Source organism: Ovis canadensis, chromosome 21 (genome assembly GCF_042477335.2).
Source record: "Ovis canadensis isolate MfBH-ARS-UI-01 breed Bighorn chromosome 21, ARS-UI_OviCan_v2, whole genome shotgun sequence".
Lineage (NCBI taxonomy): Eukaryota > Metazoa > Chordata > Mammalia > Artiodactyla > Bovidae > Ovis > Ovis canadensis.
The window spans coordinates 56,749,191-56,767,004 of NC_091265.1; the positions used below are offsets into that span (position 1 = coordinate 56,749,191).

Sequence of the window (17,814 nt, forward strand, 5' to 3'; positions counted from 1 at the left end):
TTAATTAACTAATTTAATATATATATATTTTAATGTGGGCCATTTTTAAAGCCTTTATTTGTTAGAATATCGTTTCTGTTTTTTATGTTTTGGTTTTTTGGCCACAAAGCATCTGGAATCTTAGCTCCTGGACCAGGGATCAAAACTTCACCCCCTACACTGGAAGGCAAAGTCTTTTTTTTTTTAAATTTTTGGTTGTGTTGGGTGTTTGTTGGTGCACACTGGTTCTCTCTAGTTCCGGTGCTGGGGGCTTATTCTCTCTCTAGTTGTGGAACAAGGGCTTCTCAGTGTGGTGGCTTCTCTTGGGGAGCATGGGCTGTAGAGCGCAGGCTTCAATAGTTTGAGCATGTGGGTTCAGTCGCTCCGTGGCATGTGGGTCCCTTCCCAGGCCAGGGATCAAACCCATGTCCCTTGCACTGGCAGGTGGGTTCCCAATCCCTGGACACCAGGAAAGCCCCTGCCTTGTTTTTAATATTAGTTGATTTTTTATTAAAAGTATAGACATACCTGTTGTAAGTATTTAAGTAATAACAGTAATTGACCAGACTGAGAAGCGAGTCGCCTGTTATCTCCCCCATCCCTGCTGTGCCTCCAGTTGTCATGCCCCTGCCATTGATGACAACTGTTGGTGTCAACATTGGTGACCCCTGTTGACAGCAGTCTCTAATCCTACCAGGTATTTTCTATGTGTGAAGAAACATAGACACACATATCTTTTTTAAAAACAGAAATCCAAACTTAGATCGTTTTCTTGCAACTGGCTGCTTCAGCAAATGTGGGCCTCTTTGCTGGAGTCCAGGTGCGCTGGCCTCATCTGGGGCTGTCCAGTCTTCTGTTGTGTTTCTAAGACAGGAAAATTTGGTGTTGCTGAGTCTTTGAATAAAGCCATGCCCAAGGCATTTAAAGAATTTAAAGACTCTCCTCATTTTTCTTTTTTTAAGTAGTGCTTCTAGGTGAAAAATAAAAAAGTTATAGAAGCTTTACTTTTCTGAAATACATTGATGATGTAAACCAAAGTGTAGAAGATCCCTGTTGCTTTTATGTAGATCTTAAGTGTGACCAAACTGTGCACAGATCGCTTCCCTGGTGGCTCAGAGAGCGTCTGCCTGCAATGCAGGAGACCCGGGTTCAATCCCTGGGTTGGGAAGATCCCCTGGAGAAGGGCATGGCAACCCACTCCAGTATTCTTGCCTGGAGAATCCCATGGACAGAGGAGCCTGGTGGGCTACCGTCTACGGGGTCACAAAGAGTCAGACACGACTGAGTGACTTCACTTCACTTCACTTCAAGCATTTGCCAAGAGAGGCACGTTTACCCTCCATGAGGAGCAGTGTCTTGAACTGCTTGTATTCCCAGAAATGTTGGCATCCAAGACTTCAAAGAGGAAGAGGAGGGAGACTTCTCCCTCAACTCTGGTTGGTACCCGACTCCTCCCGTCTCATATCTGCTCAACAGAATATTTGAGCAGAAACCTAAGTTTCCTGTGACATTGTCTGTTCAGAGGAAATTAGCCAAAATTTGGTTCTTTGGGCGTGTGGAGCCTCTCTGGCTGGCCAAGGACTTTGATGCTGTTGTTCAGTTGCTAAGTCGTGTCCCGCTATTTGCAACCCCATGGAGTGCAGCGCACCAGGCTTCCCTGTCCCTCACTATCTCCTGGAGTCTGCTCAGGCTCGTGTCCATTGAGTCAGTGATGCTATCTAACCATCTCATCTTCTGCTATCCCCCTTCTCCTTTTGTCTTCAATCTTTCTCAGTATCAGAGTCTTTTCCAATGAGTCAGCCCTTCACATCAGGTGGCTTCACATCAGTACTGGAGCTTCAGCATCAGTCCTTCCAATGAATATTTAGGGTTGATTTCCTTTAGGATTGACTGGTTTGATCTTGCAGTTCAAGGGACTCGCATGAATTTTCTCAAGTGCGAGGATTTTCTTTGCCAAAATACATGCTTGCATTTTCCTTCTTGCAATGAGTTTGCTTGCTTTGATTTGAGGTGTCTAGATAGTAGGACTGATTAAGTGGAGTCAGTCCACTTATGTATTTATCATTAAGTGATAAAAAGACAAAGGCTTCCCTTTCTAGGTGGGGAGGCTTCGTGTTGTAGAGCTGTTGACTGGCTTGACAAGCTCTCTGTGTTCCCTGACGATAAAACCTAGTCTCACCAGCGATGCGGCCAAGGCGTCTCTTTCTGTGTGGTGGCTGTGAAACTCCTTCCAACATCTCTCCCTGGACGCCTCTCAAGTGCTGACTTGGGAGGTGCAGTGGAGGTTTGGGGGATCTGGCTATCCCGTTGCCATTGACTTAAGGCCATGACCGCAGCGCTCCATGAAACCCTCTGTCATGTACTCGGGAAGAGGCCAGTTGTTCCTGGATTCCTAGTGTCGCCAGGACCATGCTCCTTGGAAGGAATCTTTATTTTATGCTTAGAAAGTGTTTCAACAGATCTTTAGTGTTTTATGGTTTCACTTTTCTTTTTAAAGATTTCTCTTTTTTTTTAAGAACGTGGACCGTTTTTTAAAGTCTTTAAAAGTATTGCTTCTGTTTCATGTTTTTTTGGCCATGAGGCCTGTGGGATCTTAGTTCCGTGACCAGGAATCAAGCCCACACCCCCTGCATTAAAAGGCGAAGTGTTAACCACTGGACCACCAGGCAAGTCCCCAAACCTTTCTTTTATGCTTAGAAAGTTCTTCATATATTTTCAGTGCTTTATGGTTTAGTTTGGGGGGGGCCCTGTGGCAGGTGGGATGGACCACCAGGAAAGTCCTTAGGTTCACTTTGGAATGCTTGACTTTGGCCACGTGAGGCTTGGCTAAGATGATGGTCTACCTCCATAACTTGCAGGAGTCAGCCAGGTTTCCTGGTTTCCCCTTCCTGGCTCCTCTCCTGAAGCCCAGCGCCTGGTCTGGACTGAGTGTCAGTGCAGGACACTGTCTGGGTGACTTGGGCATCCATGGCTCCTTATAGCTCCCTGAGAGCTTGCCACGGACTGACTTGCCCCTTCCAGAAAAAACTTTACATCTTTACATTCAGTCTTTCCATCCAGAAATATGACATCTTTCTCCATTTACACTTGAGTCTCTTTTTTATACTTCTTAGAAAGGGTTTCCTCTTCTTTATATGTCTTGTGGCCATATTTCTTTCAGCTGAATCCTAGATAACGTCTATATTTTGTCATGACGATAGGGATTTCTGTGGTATTCAGGAAAACTGTTGCCATTTGACGAGTTATCTTATGTCCAACTAGGGTCCACTGATGTCTGCTTGTGATTCTAGTTGTTTTTCAGTTGATTCTTTTGAGTTTCCTGGGTAGACAATCACATTTTTTGGAAAATAGTGAAAATTTAGACACTTTCTAATAGCTCTGCACTCTTGTTTCTGGCTTGGGCTTTATGACGTTAGTGGAACTTCAGGACAGAGTTGGATAGTGGTGATGTCGGGAGTAGTCTTGTTTTTCCCCCCACCGCCCACCTTTTTTTTTTTTTTTTTTTCTGTATTGTGGAGGAGAACCATGAGGCCATCAGCCCTGGAGCTCTGTAAATGGATTCTTAGAAGCCAGGAGTGTTTTCACCCGCCTCTGGGCCTGAGAACCTGCTTTTCTGACCCCATGGGAGGCTCTCCCTGCCCCATGGCCTGTCAGCAGCTGACCCTCCAGACTACCTTTGCAAACAGGCCAAGTATTCCCTTGGAGCAGCCGGGGGGCCCTTGGGCTGGAGTCTTGCCATTCCTTGCATGCCTGCTGTGGCCGGCTCCTCATTTCTCTGCCTGTGAGTCTGCACTTTCCCAGAGGCAGGCAAGGCTCTCCAGCTGCCCCCCTCCCCCAACCCTGAATGGACAAGGCAGGCCCTTGTCGGTGCTCAGACATTTTGTTCCAAGGCTGAAAAGTCCCCTGTACATGCCCCTGGCACCCCCTCAGCCCGTAATCCAAGCCGGGCCTTGTGGTCCGGGGGAGGCGGAGCACCGGGGTGTCAGCTGGCCAGGGCCCCAGGGTCGTGGGCCTCCGGGCAGCCAGGCCGCCAGGGCTCCCCCTGCCTCTGCCTCTGACCTGCGTCCCTTTCAGCCTCAGCTTGCTGCTGCTGGTGCTGCTGCTAAGTCGCTTCAGTCGTGTCCAACTCTGTGCGACCCCATAGACGGCAGCCCACCAGGCTCCTCTGTCCCTGAGATTCTGCAGGCAAGAACACTGGAGTGGGTTGCCATTTCCTTCTCCAATGCATGAAAGTGAAAAGTGAAAGTGAAGTCGCTCAGTTGTGTCCAACTCTTAGCAACCCCATGCTCTTCAGCCTACCAGGCTCCTCCGTTCATGGGACTTTCCAGGCAAGAGTACTGGAGTGGGGTGCCGTTGCCTTCACCGCAGCCTCAGCTTGAGGACACGTCAAAATGGGTCCTGCATGTACCGCCGCACCTCAGGATCTGGACATGGCAAACCACCCGGAGCCTCGCCCGCAGCTCGAGTCTGCCTTTCCCCTGTGACCACCCCAGAACCCATGTGTATCTTCCTGTGTATCGTGATGAGGACTCTTCTGCAGGGGAAAGGAGTGCAGCGCCCCACCTCCCAACCCCGAGCCTGCAGGCCCCTGTGGGCAGGAAGGCTGACTCTTGCTTAGTCCCTGGGCCCAGCACCGTGCTGAGTACCACATGTGGGGCATCACTTAATCCTTGCTTAACCAGGAGGCAGGGTCTCTCATCAAGCCCACTTTATAGATGGGACAGCTGAGGCTGAGAGAGGTGAAATAATTGGCTCAAGGCTACAGCTAGAAAAGGCAGTGCCACCATCCAAACCCTGGCTGAATGACTCCCAGCCAGGGCTTCCCGGTCCTGCAGGGCCCTGCCCGGGGCCACCACCTGCTGGACACTAGGGGCCTGTGTTTCTTGGATCCTTCAGCTTCCTAATGTATTAAGAAGCCAAGAGCCCCTCCTCCGAGGGCTTCTTATCCTAAGACACTTCTCCCCTCCCTTCCCTGCACCCATGGCAGATAACCGAGGGCTGCAGAGAGCTGAGCGTGGGAAAGTCAAGAAACCAGATTGGGCCCACGCCTCCCTTGGCATCCCCGAATCTCCGCTGTGCTTGCTGGTTTTCAGAGGGGAAGCTAGTGCCCTGGGTCAGCCTCACGCTGACAGGCGGTCTTGCAATCCCCCTGACTGAGGTCATCAGGATGGGATCAGACACCCTGTGATGGTCCGTGTGTCGCGGCACACAGGCGCCTGTGTATCCGTGACCTGCCTTCTGAAGGGCTTTTGTCGCCCGTCATCCACCGGCCCTCAACAGCTCTAAGGAGTACCCATAACGAACCCAAATCTCATGGCAGGGGAGGGGGGCTGCTCAAATAACAAACTGCTTCCAAATCTGGAGCCCCCCACCCCAAAGCCAGTGCTCTCAGGGGTGGGCAGAGGGGCCAGCCACTGCCTGGGGGCAGGGACCTGGCAGCTCCCACAGGGCAGTCTAGGGCCTTGAAGGGATGTACGCAGGAGCTGGCAGTGCTGACCTGCCAGGGAGCATTAGTCAGGGAGCATTAGCCAGGGAGCAATAGCCCGGTCATCTCCTGTCACCCCCTACAGGGCACCACGGATCAGTGCAGACAGGGTGCTTGCTGTGCAAACGCAGCTTCAAACCAGCTCCCCAGATGTGCCCACTCCCAAGTCCCTCTGTGACCCTCTGCCAGCCTATTCTGCCCCTAGTGCTCACTCCCAGAATAGAGCTGAGCCAGCCTGAGGTTCCTCTGGGCCTGGGGCTGTCCCTTGGGACAACCTGTCGGGCAGAGGGGTGGTGAGGAGGGCACCTGTCAGGGCCGGAGAAGCCTGCAAAGTCTGGGCCTGTTTCCTGGCTTCTAGGAGGAAGAACAGGACCCCAGGGGGAGCGAGGGGACTGTTCTGTGAAGCACACGCTCCCCAGAACCCAGACCACCAGACCACTCACTTAGGGGGGGTGCCTCTAATCCCTCCCTCCCCTGCAACATTGTCCAGGACTGTGTCTGGGGTGCCCTGACTGGGATCTCTCCAAGCCCTGCCTCAATCTTTTTTTTTTTTTATTTTTTAATATATATAAGAGGCAAGATTGGTAGAAAGAAAAGTTCCTTTTATTTCAGAGGCTGGCCTAGGGGGTGGGGTGCAGAGTGCAGACTCCTGTCCAAAGGCTGACTCCTCCCGACTGACAATCAGTAGGCTGGAGCTTTTAAATTTTGTTTATTTATATTTGGCGGGGCTGGGTCTTCATTGCTGTGCACGGGCTTTCTCTCATTGCAGTGAGCAGGGGCTACTCTCTGTTTAGGATGCAAGGGCTTCTCATTGCGGTGACTTCTCTTGTTCCTGCTTGAGGACTCTAGGCACACGGGCTTCAGAAGTTGTGGCACACGGGCTTAGTTGCCCTGATGCATGTGGGATCTCAGTTCCCCGACCAGGGATCGAACCCACATCTCCTGCATTGGCAGGTGGATTCGTAACCACTGGACCACCAGCCTCAGTCTTAACGACAGCCTTCATGCAAAGGATTTGTGCATTCTGGGGATTGGGTGAGACCTCTATCAAGGCACAGGAGGCCACACGGACCAAACAGATAGATTCTGATGGTGCTTCAGCGGGTGTGCCAGCCCCGTGGTCACTGGTGCCAAGGTGAATGCCCTGGGGCCAGACTTGGCCCTGCTCTCAGCCAGGGCTCCTCCGTGGGCCCTCCCTGTGATGCTGGCGCTCACTCCACCTCTGTGTTCTCACCTGGAGAATGGGAGCATTGGTCCAGAGGACATCCAGGGTTCCTCCCCCTGTAACATGCTTTGATCTCCTGACTGCAATAAGCAAGAGTGGATGTCATGCGATGAGGGTGGCACCGACCTTCAGAGCTGGGGGCGGGAGGTAGAGGGTAGGGGAAGAGCCGTGTCCCAGGGGTCAGCCTCTGGCATTCATGCCTGTGTTCTCATTGACTCCTCTTAGCTGTCAGTGATTTGGACGCCAAGCAGGGCTCAGGCAGGCTAAGTGACCTGTGCAGGGTCTCAGCTGGTGAGAGGCAGAGCAGGCCCCCAGCATTGCAGGCAAGAGCAGGTCCCCCTCTGTGAGCGGCATCTTTGGGTCTCACTCCCCAAGAAACAGGGTGCGCTGGTCCTCGGGGGGCTGGACTTTGGAAGTAAGGGGCTTGCAGGAACCCTGTGGGGCCGTAGGTCTCCCCACCCCAACCCGGGCTCACACTCGCTTTGTACAGTGAGGATGTCCACACCCCAGCCAGACCTCTCAGCCCTCCTGGGTGGCATACCTGGGCATCAGAGTGCCCGGGGTAAGACCAGGTGGCCAGGTGTGTCCTGAAGAGTCCGTGTGGTGACTCCCCCTGGCCTGGAACCTCAAGTGTTAAGTCTCAGTTTGCAGGCGGCTTGAGGGACTAGATGCTTGACCTGGTGGCTGGTAACAATTTCCCAAGTCCTTACCTGGGTTCTCCCAGCCACTGAGGGCTCCAGGGAGCTCCTCAGGAGGACCCAGGAGCTTTTCTCTCTCCAAAGGGGTACAAGCTGGCCAGGGAGCTCCGAGTGCCTCTACACACACCCCCACCCCTAGTTCCTTGTTCCGTGGTGCATTCATTCAACAAACATTGATCTGCTGCCTGTCTCATGGGCTCTGAGTCCGCTTTCTTGGATTCAAATCCCGGCCAGCCCACTTCTTGTGTGGCCGTGGGCAGTGACTTGACCCCGAGCTTCAGCTTTGGAAGCACCAGGTCATAGAGGAGCGCCTGAGCTGAGAGGCCAGCTTGGGATTGGTGCACCCAGCGAGGGCTGAGGAAGTGTTGGCCAGAGCAATCGGGAGCCGAGAGGGGCCCAGGGTGCAGAGGAACCGAAAGCTCCCCTGGGCGGGAGGAAGGAACAGGGACTGCAGAGCAGGTGGAGGAGAGCATGGGAGGCGGGGGTCCGAGGGGTGCTGAGGGCTCACAGTTTCTGCTTCTCTCCTCAGTACGGCAAGAAGAAGCTGAAATACCTGCCTTACAATCACCAGCATGAGTACTTCTTCCTGAGTGAGTGCCGGGGCACCCCACAACCCTGACCTCCTTCCCACCCCAATGTGGCCATCCATCCCCGCTCCCACCTGACACCCTTCCAGACCCAGAAAGTGACACCAAAGCTGTCAGAGCAACAACAGCCACAAACCCATCATGGCCCGTGATACACAGAAGGGACACCGGCCCAGACACCCAGATGCCACGCTCGGGCTTCCTGGGCAGGGTGCCAGCGGGCACTCCCAGCCCCCTTCTCAGGGCGCCAGGGTTCCGGTCTCCTCTGCCCGGGAGCTACAGAGCTGGCACCACATCCTGGCTTCTGCCCCCTGGTTCCTCCGCATCTTCCAGCCCCGCCGGGTGGGACAGGCCGCTCCAAGCCCCTCTCCTGTCTCTCTCTCTTGCAGTTGGGCCGCCGCTGCTCATCCCTTTGTACTTCCAGTACCAGATCATCATGACCATGATCGTTCGCAAGGACTGGGTGGTGAGTCCAGGGGACCCAGGAGTGTGGGGAGGAGGGCGACTAGACCCTGGATCGGCCCACATCCCTGGGCATCTCCTCCCGGGGTGACTGCCTTGCACTCTCAGGAAGGGACTTGTTCTGAGGCCAGCAGGAGCCAGCGAGGCCATAGCACCCCAGCCCGAAAGATCCCGCCATGCAGGGCGTCCACTGGGAGAGCCCCTGCCTTGGCAGAGCCCTTCAGAAACTTCCTGAAGGCCGAGTGATGAGTCACACGCAGTCTACCCATCCAAGGCTCCAGCCAGCACCCTCCTGAGTCCCCGTGAGGCCCCTAAGAGCCAGTGGACCAGGTCACACTGCTCTCCGGTTGGTAAATGGAGAGCAGCCTGGCGCTTAGTTTGCTAAATCTGCGTGAGAACGTGCCACAGGCACTTCTGTTAAACAACAGGATCACATTGTCTCGCAGCTCTGGAGACTAGAGTCCAAGATCAAGGAGTCTGCAGGCCTGGCCCTTCGGGGGGCTGTGAGAAATGGTTTGGGCCGGCCTCTGTCTCTGACACATGGACGGCCAACGTCTTCTCTGTGGGTGTTTCTGCCTCCTGGTTTCCCCTCTGTCTTAGAACACCAGTCATGGATTAGGGCCCTCCCTAGCGACCGCATCTTCACTAATGACACTGTCTCCAAATAAGGTCCCACTGTGAGGTCCCGGGGATGAAGAGTCATTTTAGGGGACACGATCCCGCCCATCACTCCAGAGAGAGAAGGGGACCCTGGAGAGGGACGGTCCTCGGCTTGATGTAGACACGCAGGTGTGGCTCTCGGAAGAGGACGATATGCTCGTGATGGGAGGCCCTAGGGGAGGTGGTTGCCCTGGGCAGAACCTGCGTTTGGCAGAACAGGGTTTACTGGGACTGGGATAGGGACAGGGACAAGACCCGTGCCTTCCAGACCAAGCGGACACTTAGTCGGTATCGCTGATCTTTTTTTGTTTTATAAAACCCAGTTTCGTAAGATACTGAAACTCTGAGAGTTTGGGGCTTGCCCAAGGTGACACCAAGGGGTGGATCAGGCATGAGAACCTCCCAGTGCCACCTCCTGGACTCACCCCCCTCCCACACCCTAGACACTGCTCTCTCAGTAACAGGCCCTTGTGTTTGTATAGCAATTGAAGGACTTCGAAGTACTTTGTCTTACACGCTTCCCTTGGTGTTATTGGCAGAGGTGCCTGTTGATTCTGCTAAGAGGGCCAGCCTGGAACTCGGGAGCAGGTTGGGGTTGTTCGGGGAAGAGGAGGGATTTGGAAGTCCTTGCCAGCCCTGTGCTGGTAAAACCTGTACTACATGCTTGTAGGGCAATGCTTTTTATCAGTACCCACTGTGCTCCAGGGACAGTTAGGCACTGCCACCCACGGTGAAAGTCATTCAGTTGTGTCCGACTTTTTGCAGCCCCATGGACTATTCTCCAGGCCAGAATACTGGAGTAGGTAGCCTTTCCCTTCTCCAAGGGATCTTCCCAACCCAGGGATCGAACTCAGGTCTCCCGCATTGCAGGCGGATTCTTTACCAGCTGAGCCACAAGGGAAGCCCAAGAATACTGGAGTGGGTAGCCTATCCCTTCTCCAGGGGATCTTCCTGACCCAGGAATCGACCCGGGGTTTCCTGCATTGCAGGCGGATTCTTTACCAGCTGAGCTATCAGGGCGGCCGTGTCTGGCCATTAAGGCGCATCTGGGCTGGAGGGAAGGAGTTTCTGGGTCAGTGAGGGGGTGGGAGTTGGAACCCAGCTCTCCTGCCCCTGTGGTGACTGTTGAGCCCTGGCTGCTCGGGACACTCTAATCTGCTTTCATGGCAGATGCCTGACATGAATATTTAATCCCTTTTTTAAAAATTTTCACTGTGTGTGTTCCCTGAAGGACAAAGCATGGAATAGGCACAGTGGGAAAGGGAATCAGACTTTATACCTGAACCGGCTCAGGTGGCCCAGCCTGGGGCATTTGATCAGGCCCTTGGGGGCAGGGCTCTCTTGCCAGGGAGTAGGGTTCAAACTTGGGCTTCTACTGCACAGCAGTAGCTGACTGTACCAGGCTTAGCGCCAGACGAAAGTGCACCCCTCAGAGGCCCGCATGGCAGAGGCCTGCCCCGTGCTGTGGTTTTCTGATTCATGGTAACTGTGAGCTTAGGTGCCACGTGCAGCTGTGACCTGGGGTGGTGGTCCTCAGTGGGGGCAATTCTGTTGAGCCACTGGCAGCATCGGGAAGAATTTGGGGATTTTTTTGGCCGCACCTCATAGCATGCAGGATCTTAGTTTCCTGATGAGGGATCAAACCCGGGCCCACTGCCGTTGGAAGCACAGAGTCTTAACCACTTAAGCCGTCAGGGAAGTCCAGGGAGACATTTTTGATTGTCACAACTCAGGGAGGATGGAGTGTACCTGCCCCTTCGTGGGCACCATGCCATGCCTGGGACAGCTCCCCCAGCCCCTACCCCCAACACTGCTGAGAACTGTCCAGCTCCAAAGGCCAACCAGCATTGCCAGTGGCTACATCTTGGGGCTGTCCCCAGGCCTCAACTTCCTGGAGGTCCGTTGCATCTGATCCCACTATCCACTCCTTGAAATTCTCCTGTCAGCTTCCAAGTCCAGCCTCTACTGGTTCTCCTCCACCTCTGTCTCCCTGCACCTCCTTTGCCCCTTCACCCCTGACACCAGTGGCCCATGGTCCTGTATCGTTTTGCACCACAGTTAATAAGCACACACCTCCATTAATATATGTGTACATACTGCTGCACTGCAGACACACAGAAAAGGAAATAAAATGAATGTGATGAAAAGTAGAAACAGAACTTAAAGTACTGGCTTCCCCCACCCCCTTAAGGCTCCCCTGGTGGCTCAGATGGTAAAGGATCTGCTTGCCGTGTGGGAGACTCAGGTTCGATCCCCGGGTCAGGAAGATCCCACGGAGAAGGGAATGGCAACCCACTCCAGTATTCTTGCCTGGAGAATCCCATGGACAGAGGAGCCTGGTGGGCTATAGTCCATGGAGTCGAAAAGAGTTGGACATGACTGAGCGACTTCTTAGTCACACACATACCCTTAAAGAGCACCTCAGTCCTGAGGTCTTGCCGTCTGCCCACTGCTGGCCCTTCAGTCCCCTCCCCAGCCACTCTTCCCACTCCTTCCCTCCCCAGCTGATGACACCGACACCGGGGACCAGCCTGGGTTTACCATGACCAAGCAGTCTCTGCACAGCACTGCCCCTGCCTCCTACAGTCCTGGAGACTGTTGCCCTCTCGGCGGGGCCGGGGGTCCTGGATTGGGCCTCCCTCATTTCATCCCTGAGCTCCTGGAATAACCAAACCTCTTCACCTTCAGTTGGCAGGGACCTATTTTTATGATTGGAATGGAACCACATTCTTGTCGTTTAAAGCACAGTGGGTCTTCTCCCTTGCCGCCAAAATAGAGGCCAGTCTCCCCCAGGCGGATGTGACCTGGCCACCGCCTCTTGCCCCCACCTGGAGCGCTTGGGCTGGAGTATATGGAGCATGTAATCTACATGTAAACACAGCCCCTGCCTGCTCGCCTCTCCGGACTTCTCTTCGCATTGTCATTTCTGCAAACATCCATCCTCCTGTTCTTTGCTTGGCCAACCTTCACTATATCCCAGCCTGGCTCGGGCACCACCTCCTGATGGGAGTCTTTCTAAATCAGGACAGGGTTGGGACCGTATGCCATGCTGCCATCACCCCTGTAACTATGTGTCCCCTTCCATATGCTATGGAAGGGATCTCTGTCTAAAGTCTGTCCTTCCAGACAAGGGGTTCTCAAGCACTCCCTTTTGCCTCCAGCACCTAACTCAGCCCCTGACACAGGGAAGGTGTTCACTGAATGCTTGTGGAGATAACCGAACAGAGCTCCGATGAAGGACGTTTGCTGAGCAGATAAGGGGAGGAGCCTCCGGGCAGATCCAGCTAGACACAGCACGGCATGGCTGTGTGGGAGACGTGACAGGCTGCAGGCAAGGCCAGGACGGTGGACAGGCATGTGAGGGACCCGTGCATCCTACTGGGAGGCTGGATTTTGTCTTTTATCCCCCGGCAGGGCAGGAGGCTCGTGATGGCTTTGGGGATGGCAGTGGTATGATCCAGCTTGCATGTCGAAGGTCTCTATGGCAGCAAACTGGTGCCGGGACCAAAGCTCTGCTTATTGTTGCCACACCTTCAGGCCTGTAGAACCTCGGGGGGATATTCTTTTCCCATACTGAAGACGGAGGATCAGAGGCACAGCTCAGAAAATTACTTACAAGCTACACAGAATAGCCACAAGGGGCACTAGTGGTGAAGAATGCAGGAGGCAGACACGGGTTTGATCCTGGGGTCCTGAAGATCCCCTGGAGGAGGGCGTGGCAATCCATGCCGGTATTCTTGCCTGGAGAATCCTATGGACAGAGGAGCCTGGTGGGCTATTCAGTCTATAGGGTTGCAAAGAGCTGGACACGACTGAAGAGACTTAGCGCACGCAGAGAACAGTGCGTAGCCTGTCCTCTCATCGCTATCCTGCCGAGGGGGAGAAGTGATGTGGGGGTGGAAACAGTCAGTGCAAAGGCCTTGAGGTGGGAACAAGCTGGGGCAGGGTGGCTGAGCAGAGTGGTCGCCAGTCCCTGTGGCTACTCTGGGTGGAATGGGAGGGCTTAGCAGGGGTGGACAGAGTGGGCTTGGAGCTAAGACAGTTCACTCTGGTTGCCATGGTTGCAGGGCCGTGGAGGCAGTTGGGGGAGTGGGGGGGGGGGGGGTGCTTGCCCAGGAAGAGACAGCAGAACGGAAGAGGGGCTGGGAGGAGACGTGGGTGTGGGGAGAGGGCCAGCACTGTCAGGCTGCTGGGAGGGTCCTGAGGTGGGTGATGGACGGCGTCCTGGCCTTTGCCGTGCTGGAGTAAGGACCCCCGGGTGCCAACGAGCAGTCTGTGAGCCTGCGGGTATCGGGGGCGTGTGCACGTTGTGGTACGCCTCCAGAATCCCCAGGACCAGGGTGCTAGTCCCTATCCCTGCAGGTTTCCCTAGACGCAGAGCCGGTAGCCCCTCCATGTTGCTAAAGCCTCTCAGCCTTCTCCTAGACATAAAGACTGTCGTATACACCCTCCTCTGGCAGGCCTCGGATCCTTAGCTGGACCCAGTGTCCAGCTTTCCGGAGGCCCGTAGGGTTTCTCGGCTGCCTTCACTCAGCGGTGAGCTGGGCTTGCTGTGTACACACCTATGGTTGGGACCCCATGCCCAGGAGGGCAAGACACTCCCACGTCTAACTGTGTTTCTCTCCGCAGGACTTGGCCTGGGCCATCAGCTACTACACCCGTTTCTTCATCACCTACATCCCTTTCTATGGTGTCCTGGGATCCATCCTTTTCCTCAACTTCATCAGGTGCCTGAGTTTTGCTGGCTACTAGCCCCTCGGCCCCCAAGCACTGGTGCTGATGGGGGTTTGATGTAAGGCCCCTCCCGGCCGAGGAAAGCCTCAGAGGTCCCACTTTCTGCCTGGGCCCCTCATCAAGGGGCTTCACTCAACCCCCTCCACTTGTACCCACCTTGCCCCGTTTGGGGTTGGGAGACACACTCGGTTCCCACCGATTCCCTGGACCCCGTGGAGCCTGAGCTGCCAGGCTGCACACTGAGCCGAGCCCCCTTCCAGATTCCTGGAGAGCCACTGGTTTGTGTGGGTCACACAGATGAATCACATCGTCATGGAGATTGACCGAGAGCCCTACCGCGACTGGTTCAGCAGCCAGGTGAGGGCGGCCAGTGCTGGCTGCCAGGGGGGCCCCATGGAGCCCAGGTCCACGTCCCCAGGAGCGTGGCTGCCCCCTAGGCCCTGCGCTGTCCTGCCCTTCCCTGGGGCTGCCAGTGTCCTTCCACTGGGAGGGCCAGGGCCAGGCAGGAGAGGGTGGCCGGGAGCTTCTGGAGGGACCAGTGGGAATTGGGGCAGGGTGATGAGACCCAGGGAAGGCTGGGCCTTGCAGAAAGGAGAGGGGTCCCTTTGTGCTTCTGCTCCCAGCCACTCACCCCGCTTCTCCCCAACAGCTGGCAGCCACCTGCAACGTGGAGCAGTCCTTCTTCAATGACTGGTTCAGTGGGCACCTCAACTTCCAGATCGAGCACCAGTGAGCACAGGCGTGGGCAGGGAAGGGTGGAGGGTGGAGGGCATGCAGTGGAGGCAAGTTACCACCAGCTTCACCTGGCAGAGGGCAGCAGGTGGGGGCTCCTTCTGTCTGTCTTTCCCCCAACGACCCTAGACTGTATCTCCCCCCCACCACCACCTGCCAGCCCCCTTGAGGCCTGGGTTCTTGTTCCCCGGGCCACATGATCACAGAGGCACCCACCCCTGCACATGGGGCCTGGCATCCTCCTAGATCCCGTGAGCCTGGCAGGATGGGCGACTGGTCCCTTTATTGACAGGAAGCCCGAGGCCCAGCCCTTTCCTGCTGCAGGCCAGCCACCCTGCGGGCACGCAGGGAGAGGCAGACAGGGTCTCCCGGGCCTGGCCAGCCTCCGTCTGGGCGGTGGAGACGGTGGGCCAGCCCTCACGCCTGCCCCCGTGCTCTCCCCAGCCTTTTCCCCACCATGCCCCGGCACAACCTGCACAAGATCGCCCCCCTGGTGAGGTCCCTGTGCGCCAAGCACGGCATTGAGTACCAGGAGAAGCCACTGCTTCGGGCCCTGCAAGACATCATCGGGTAAGGCGGGCGGGCACAGGGGTCGGGGACCCCCCAGGTCCCCAGGGGACAGGGAGAGGATTGGGAGGCACGTGGTCGTGGGACCGCCCGAGGTGGAGACCAGAGGGGCCCTGCTGGCATGGGTGCCCCCACCTGGCCCCTCTGTCGCTAGGGACTGCCTGGCCTCTGTCTGGGTTGGACGAGGTCCCTCCCCGGGGGTCCCTGGGCTCCTGATGAAGAGCTGAGAGGAGGCCCCCACGCTGGCAGACCCTGACTCCCTGGGCTCCCTGGCCCCTCGGCCCCATCGACCTGCTCCCTGACTGTCCGTTTCCTCCTCTTCCCAGGTCCCTGAGAAAGTCTGGGCAGCTGTGGCTGGACGCCTACCTCCACAAATGAAGCTGCAGCCCTCGGGGTGCCCACGGGGACGGTGGGGGGAGCAGGCGGGGGTGGTGGCTGAAGGGGAGGGCGAGGTTCTGTTCAGAGGGGCGTCAGGAGCTGTGGTGCATGGCCCACAGACTTGAGGCTCAGCCTTTCCTCTCTCGCTGTCTGGTTTCGAGGCGTTCACGCCTCCCTCTGACACCCTCCCTCCTGGGTCCTGCCCCGCCTCCACCCTCTGTCCTGAAGCATCAGCCAGACCAGACTCGCACAGGTGCGGCCTGTTAGCCCCTGCAGCCTGGCCTCCAGGCTTCACACCATCCTCTTTTCTCCCTGCTCTTGAGATCCGCAGGGCTGGGTCCCAGCTGGCAGGTGGGACGGCTCCCTGAGCCTGCAGGATGGCCCCACCGCCTCGGACAGCCACCCACCCTCTGCCCTTCTGTGGGGTGATGGTGTGCTGGATTCCCCGGGTCTCCCTCCCACTGCTGGGTCGGTACTGGCGGCGCCCCTGCAGGCCCCACTTTCTCTTCAGATGTCCAGGGCCCTGGCCCTGATGCCAGGCTCCCTTCGCCCGTGTTGCAGCCAGCTCAGGCCTCCAGACCCAGGGAAACGTCCTGGCCCCACCGGAGCCCTCTGACCCAGGGCTCAGCAGTTCCATCCTGCCGCCTCCCAAGTCCAGAGCCTGTGACCTTGGGTCCAGGGGGGCAGGGCCACAGAAGAGCTCAGCAGAAGCAATGGCCAGGTCAGGGGTGAGCCGGCCTGTAGGCTCAGATGTTTGTTCTGGTTGGGAGACCCAAGATTCTGGAGCAATCGGATTGTCCCCCAGAGTGCTCCGTTACTGCCAGGCAGTGCCAGCCAGTCCCTGGCCACTTGGCTGGTGCGGACTTAGGCCCTCCAGGTTGCGAGTGGGCACTGGAGCCCAGAAGCTCATCACAGCGCCTCCCCACGTTGGGGCTGCCCACGTGGACATGCTCCTTCCCGGTCCATCACGCTCTTGTGTCTTTTAGAAGTTTTTTAACCTTTTGCTACAGGATGCGTTCTGCCGGGGGTGGCAGTGGGACTGAGCCTTGGGACGATCTGCCTGTTCCCACCCCCCAGCCCCTCTGCAGCCTTCCCAGGCCCCACAGTGGGCTGGGCTGGGCTCACTTACTGAGGCCTCCATGGCCCTGACTGTCAGGAGGCAGAGGGAAGGAGTCCCAGAGGAGGGTGACCCAGAGAAGCCGGGGACTTGGTAGGGGTGGGGGTACCCAATGGGACAAAGAGGGGTTGGGGCCGAAGGCCAGACAGCTGAGGGGACAGGAAAGTGAGAGGGTGGGGAACCTGGCGGCCACTGGGAGGGTTCAGAGCGGCTGCATCTGGAAATTAACCCACTAACCCATAGATAGCCCCAGGGGAGGGTGGGGCAGGAGGGACCAGCTCTGACTGGTGATGGACCTGAGGGTTGCTATGGCAACGGGGGGATCAGACTGCCTGAAGCCCTCCCACTGAGAACAGGCCCCAAAGAGCCACTCCCCCTCCCCTGAGGCAGAATGGATCCATAGGGAACTGACCTTAATTTTTATTGTGTTGCTTCCCCACCTCTACACTTTTGGAAATAAATGAAGTGATTTTATTCTGACTTCCTTGTTCAGCGCTGGCCTGATTCTCCTCCACTTCCTGTTTGCTGATGCTGGGTGGGGTGTCAGTGGAGTATGGAGAAAGGGGGTCTGCTTTGCGCTGGGAGCACTCTCCTCTGTCCATCCCCCCCCCACCCCACCTCCACACCTTTGCTCAAAGAGAACTTCCTTTCCCCTTCCCTAAAATGCACATCAGGCCAGGAGTTTTGGGCAAATGGCTCAGATTAGTGAGCCCTCCTTCCTGGGGACTCTCTCTGGAGTGAGGCTTTCTAAAGGTCTCTGGGGGGCACAGGCCACCTTCTTGACATCCTCATTCGTTATCCCCCTCTTGAGGGACCACCCGCAGGCCCCAGGTCACTTGCTTCTGCCAACCTCGGCCCTACCCCTTCCTGGTCAGTGTACCAAGCCCTAGGGGCAGAGTCTCAGAAAGGGCTGAGGGGAGCCCTGGAGATCAGGTGTCTTGTGGCCCCTGTGCCCATGCAGGGGCTCATTGGGTCCCACAAGCCTGGAAAAATTCCCAAGGAACACGCCAGGGCAGTGAGCCTCCTAGTGGCCCCTACACTGCTCTCTATGCCCTCCCCTCTAGGCTGGCTCAGCTTGGCAGGTCAAGCTGGGAGTGCCAGGGAAGTGCCAAGAGGTTTCCAGGAGCCAGGACCTCAGAAGCTCCCCACCTGGCCTTGTGTCTGCTCCCAGCGGGGGCGGGGAGGGCTTG

At 56.3% G+C, this 17,814-nt stretch overlaps 1 protein-coding gene across 1 annotated transcript in view; it reads left to right on the forward strand.

Annotated features, from left to right (window-relative positions):
- FADS2 (fatty acid desaturase 2) overlaps positions 1-17,104 on the forward strand; it is a 39,333-nt gene extending 22,229 nt beyond the window's left edge. Inside the window, exons 6-12 of the mRNA XM_069565940.1 lie at positions 7,917-7,977; positions 8,364-8,440; positions 13,726-13,823; positions 14,091-14,187; positions 14,480-14,559; positions 15,007-15,132; positions 15,456-17,104. Of these exons, the coding sequence (XP_069422041.1) occupies positions 7,917-7,977; positions 8,364-8,440; positions 13,726-13,823; positions 14,091-14,187; positions 14,480-14,559; positions 15,007-15,132; positions 15,456-15,507 (591 nt within the window). The 3' untranslated portion in view covers positions 15,508-17,104. The remainder of the gene's footprint in view (positions 1-7,916; positions 7,978-8,363; positions 8,441-13,725; positions 13,824-14,090; positions 14,188-14,479; positions 14,560-15,006; positions 15,133-15,455) is intronic.
- Positions 17,105-17,814: the final 710 nt, after the last annotated feature.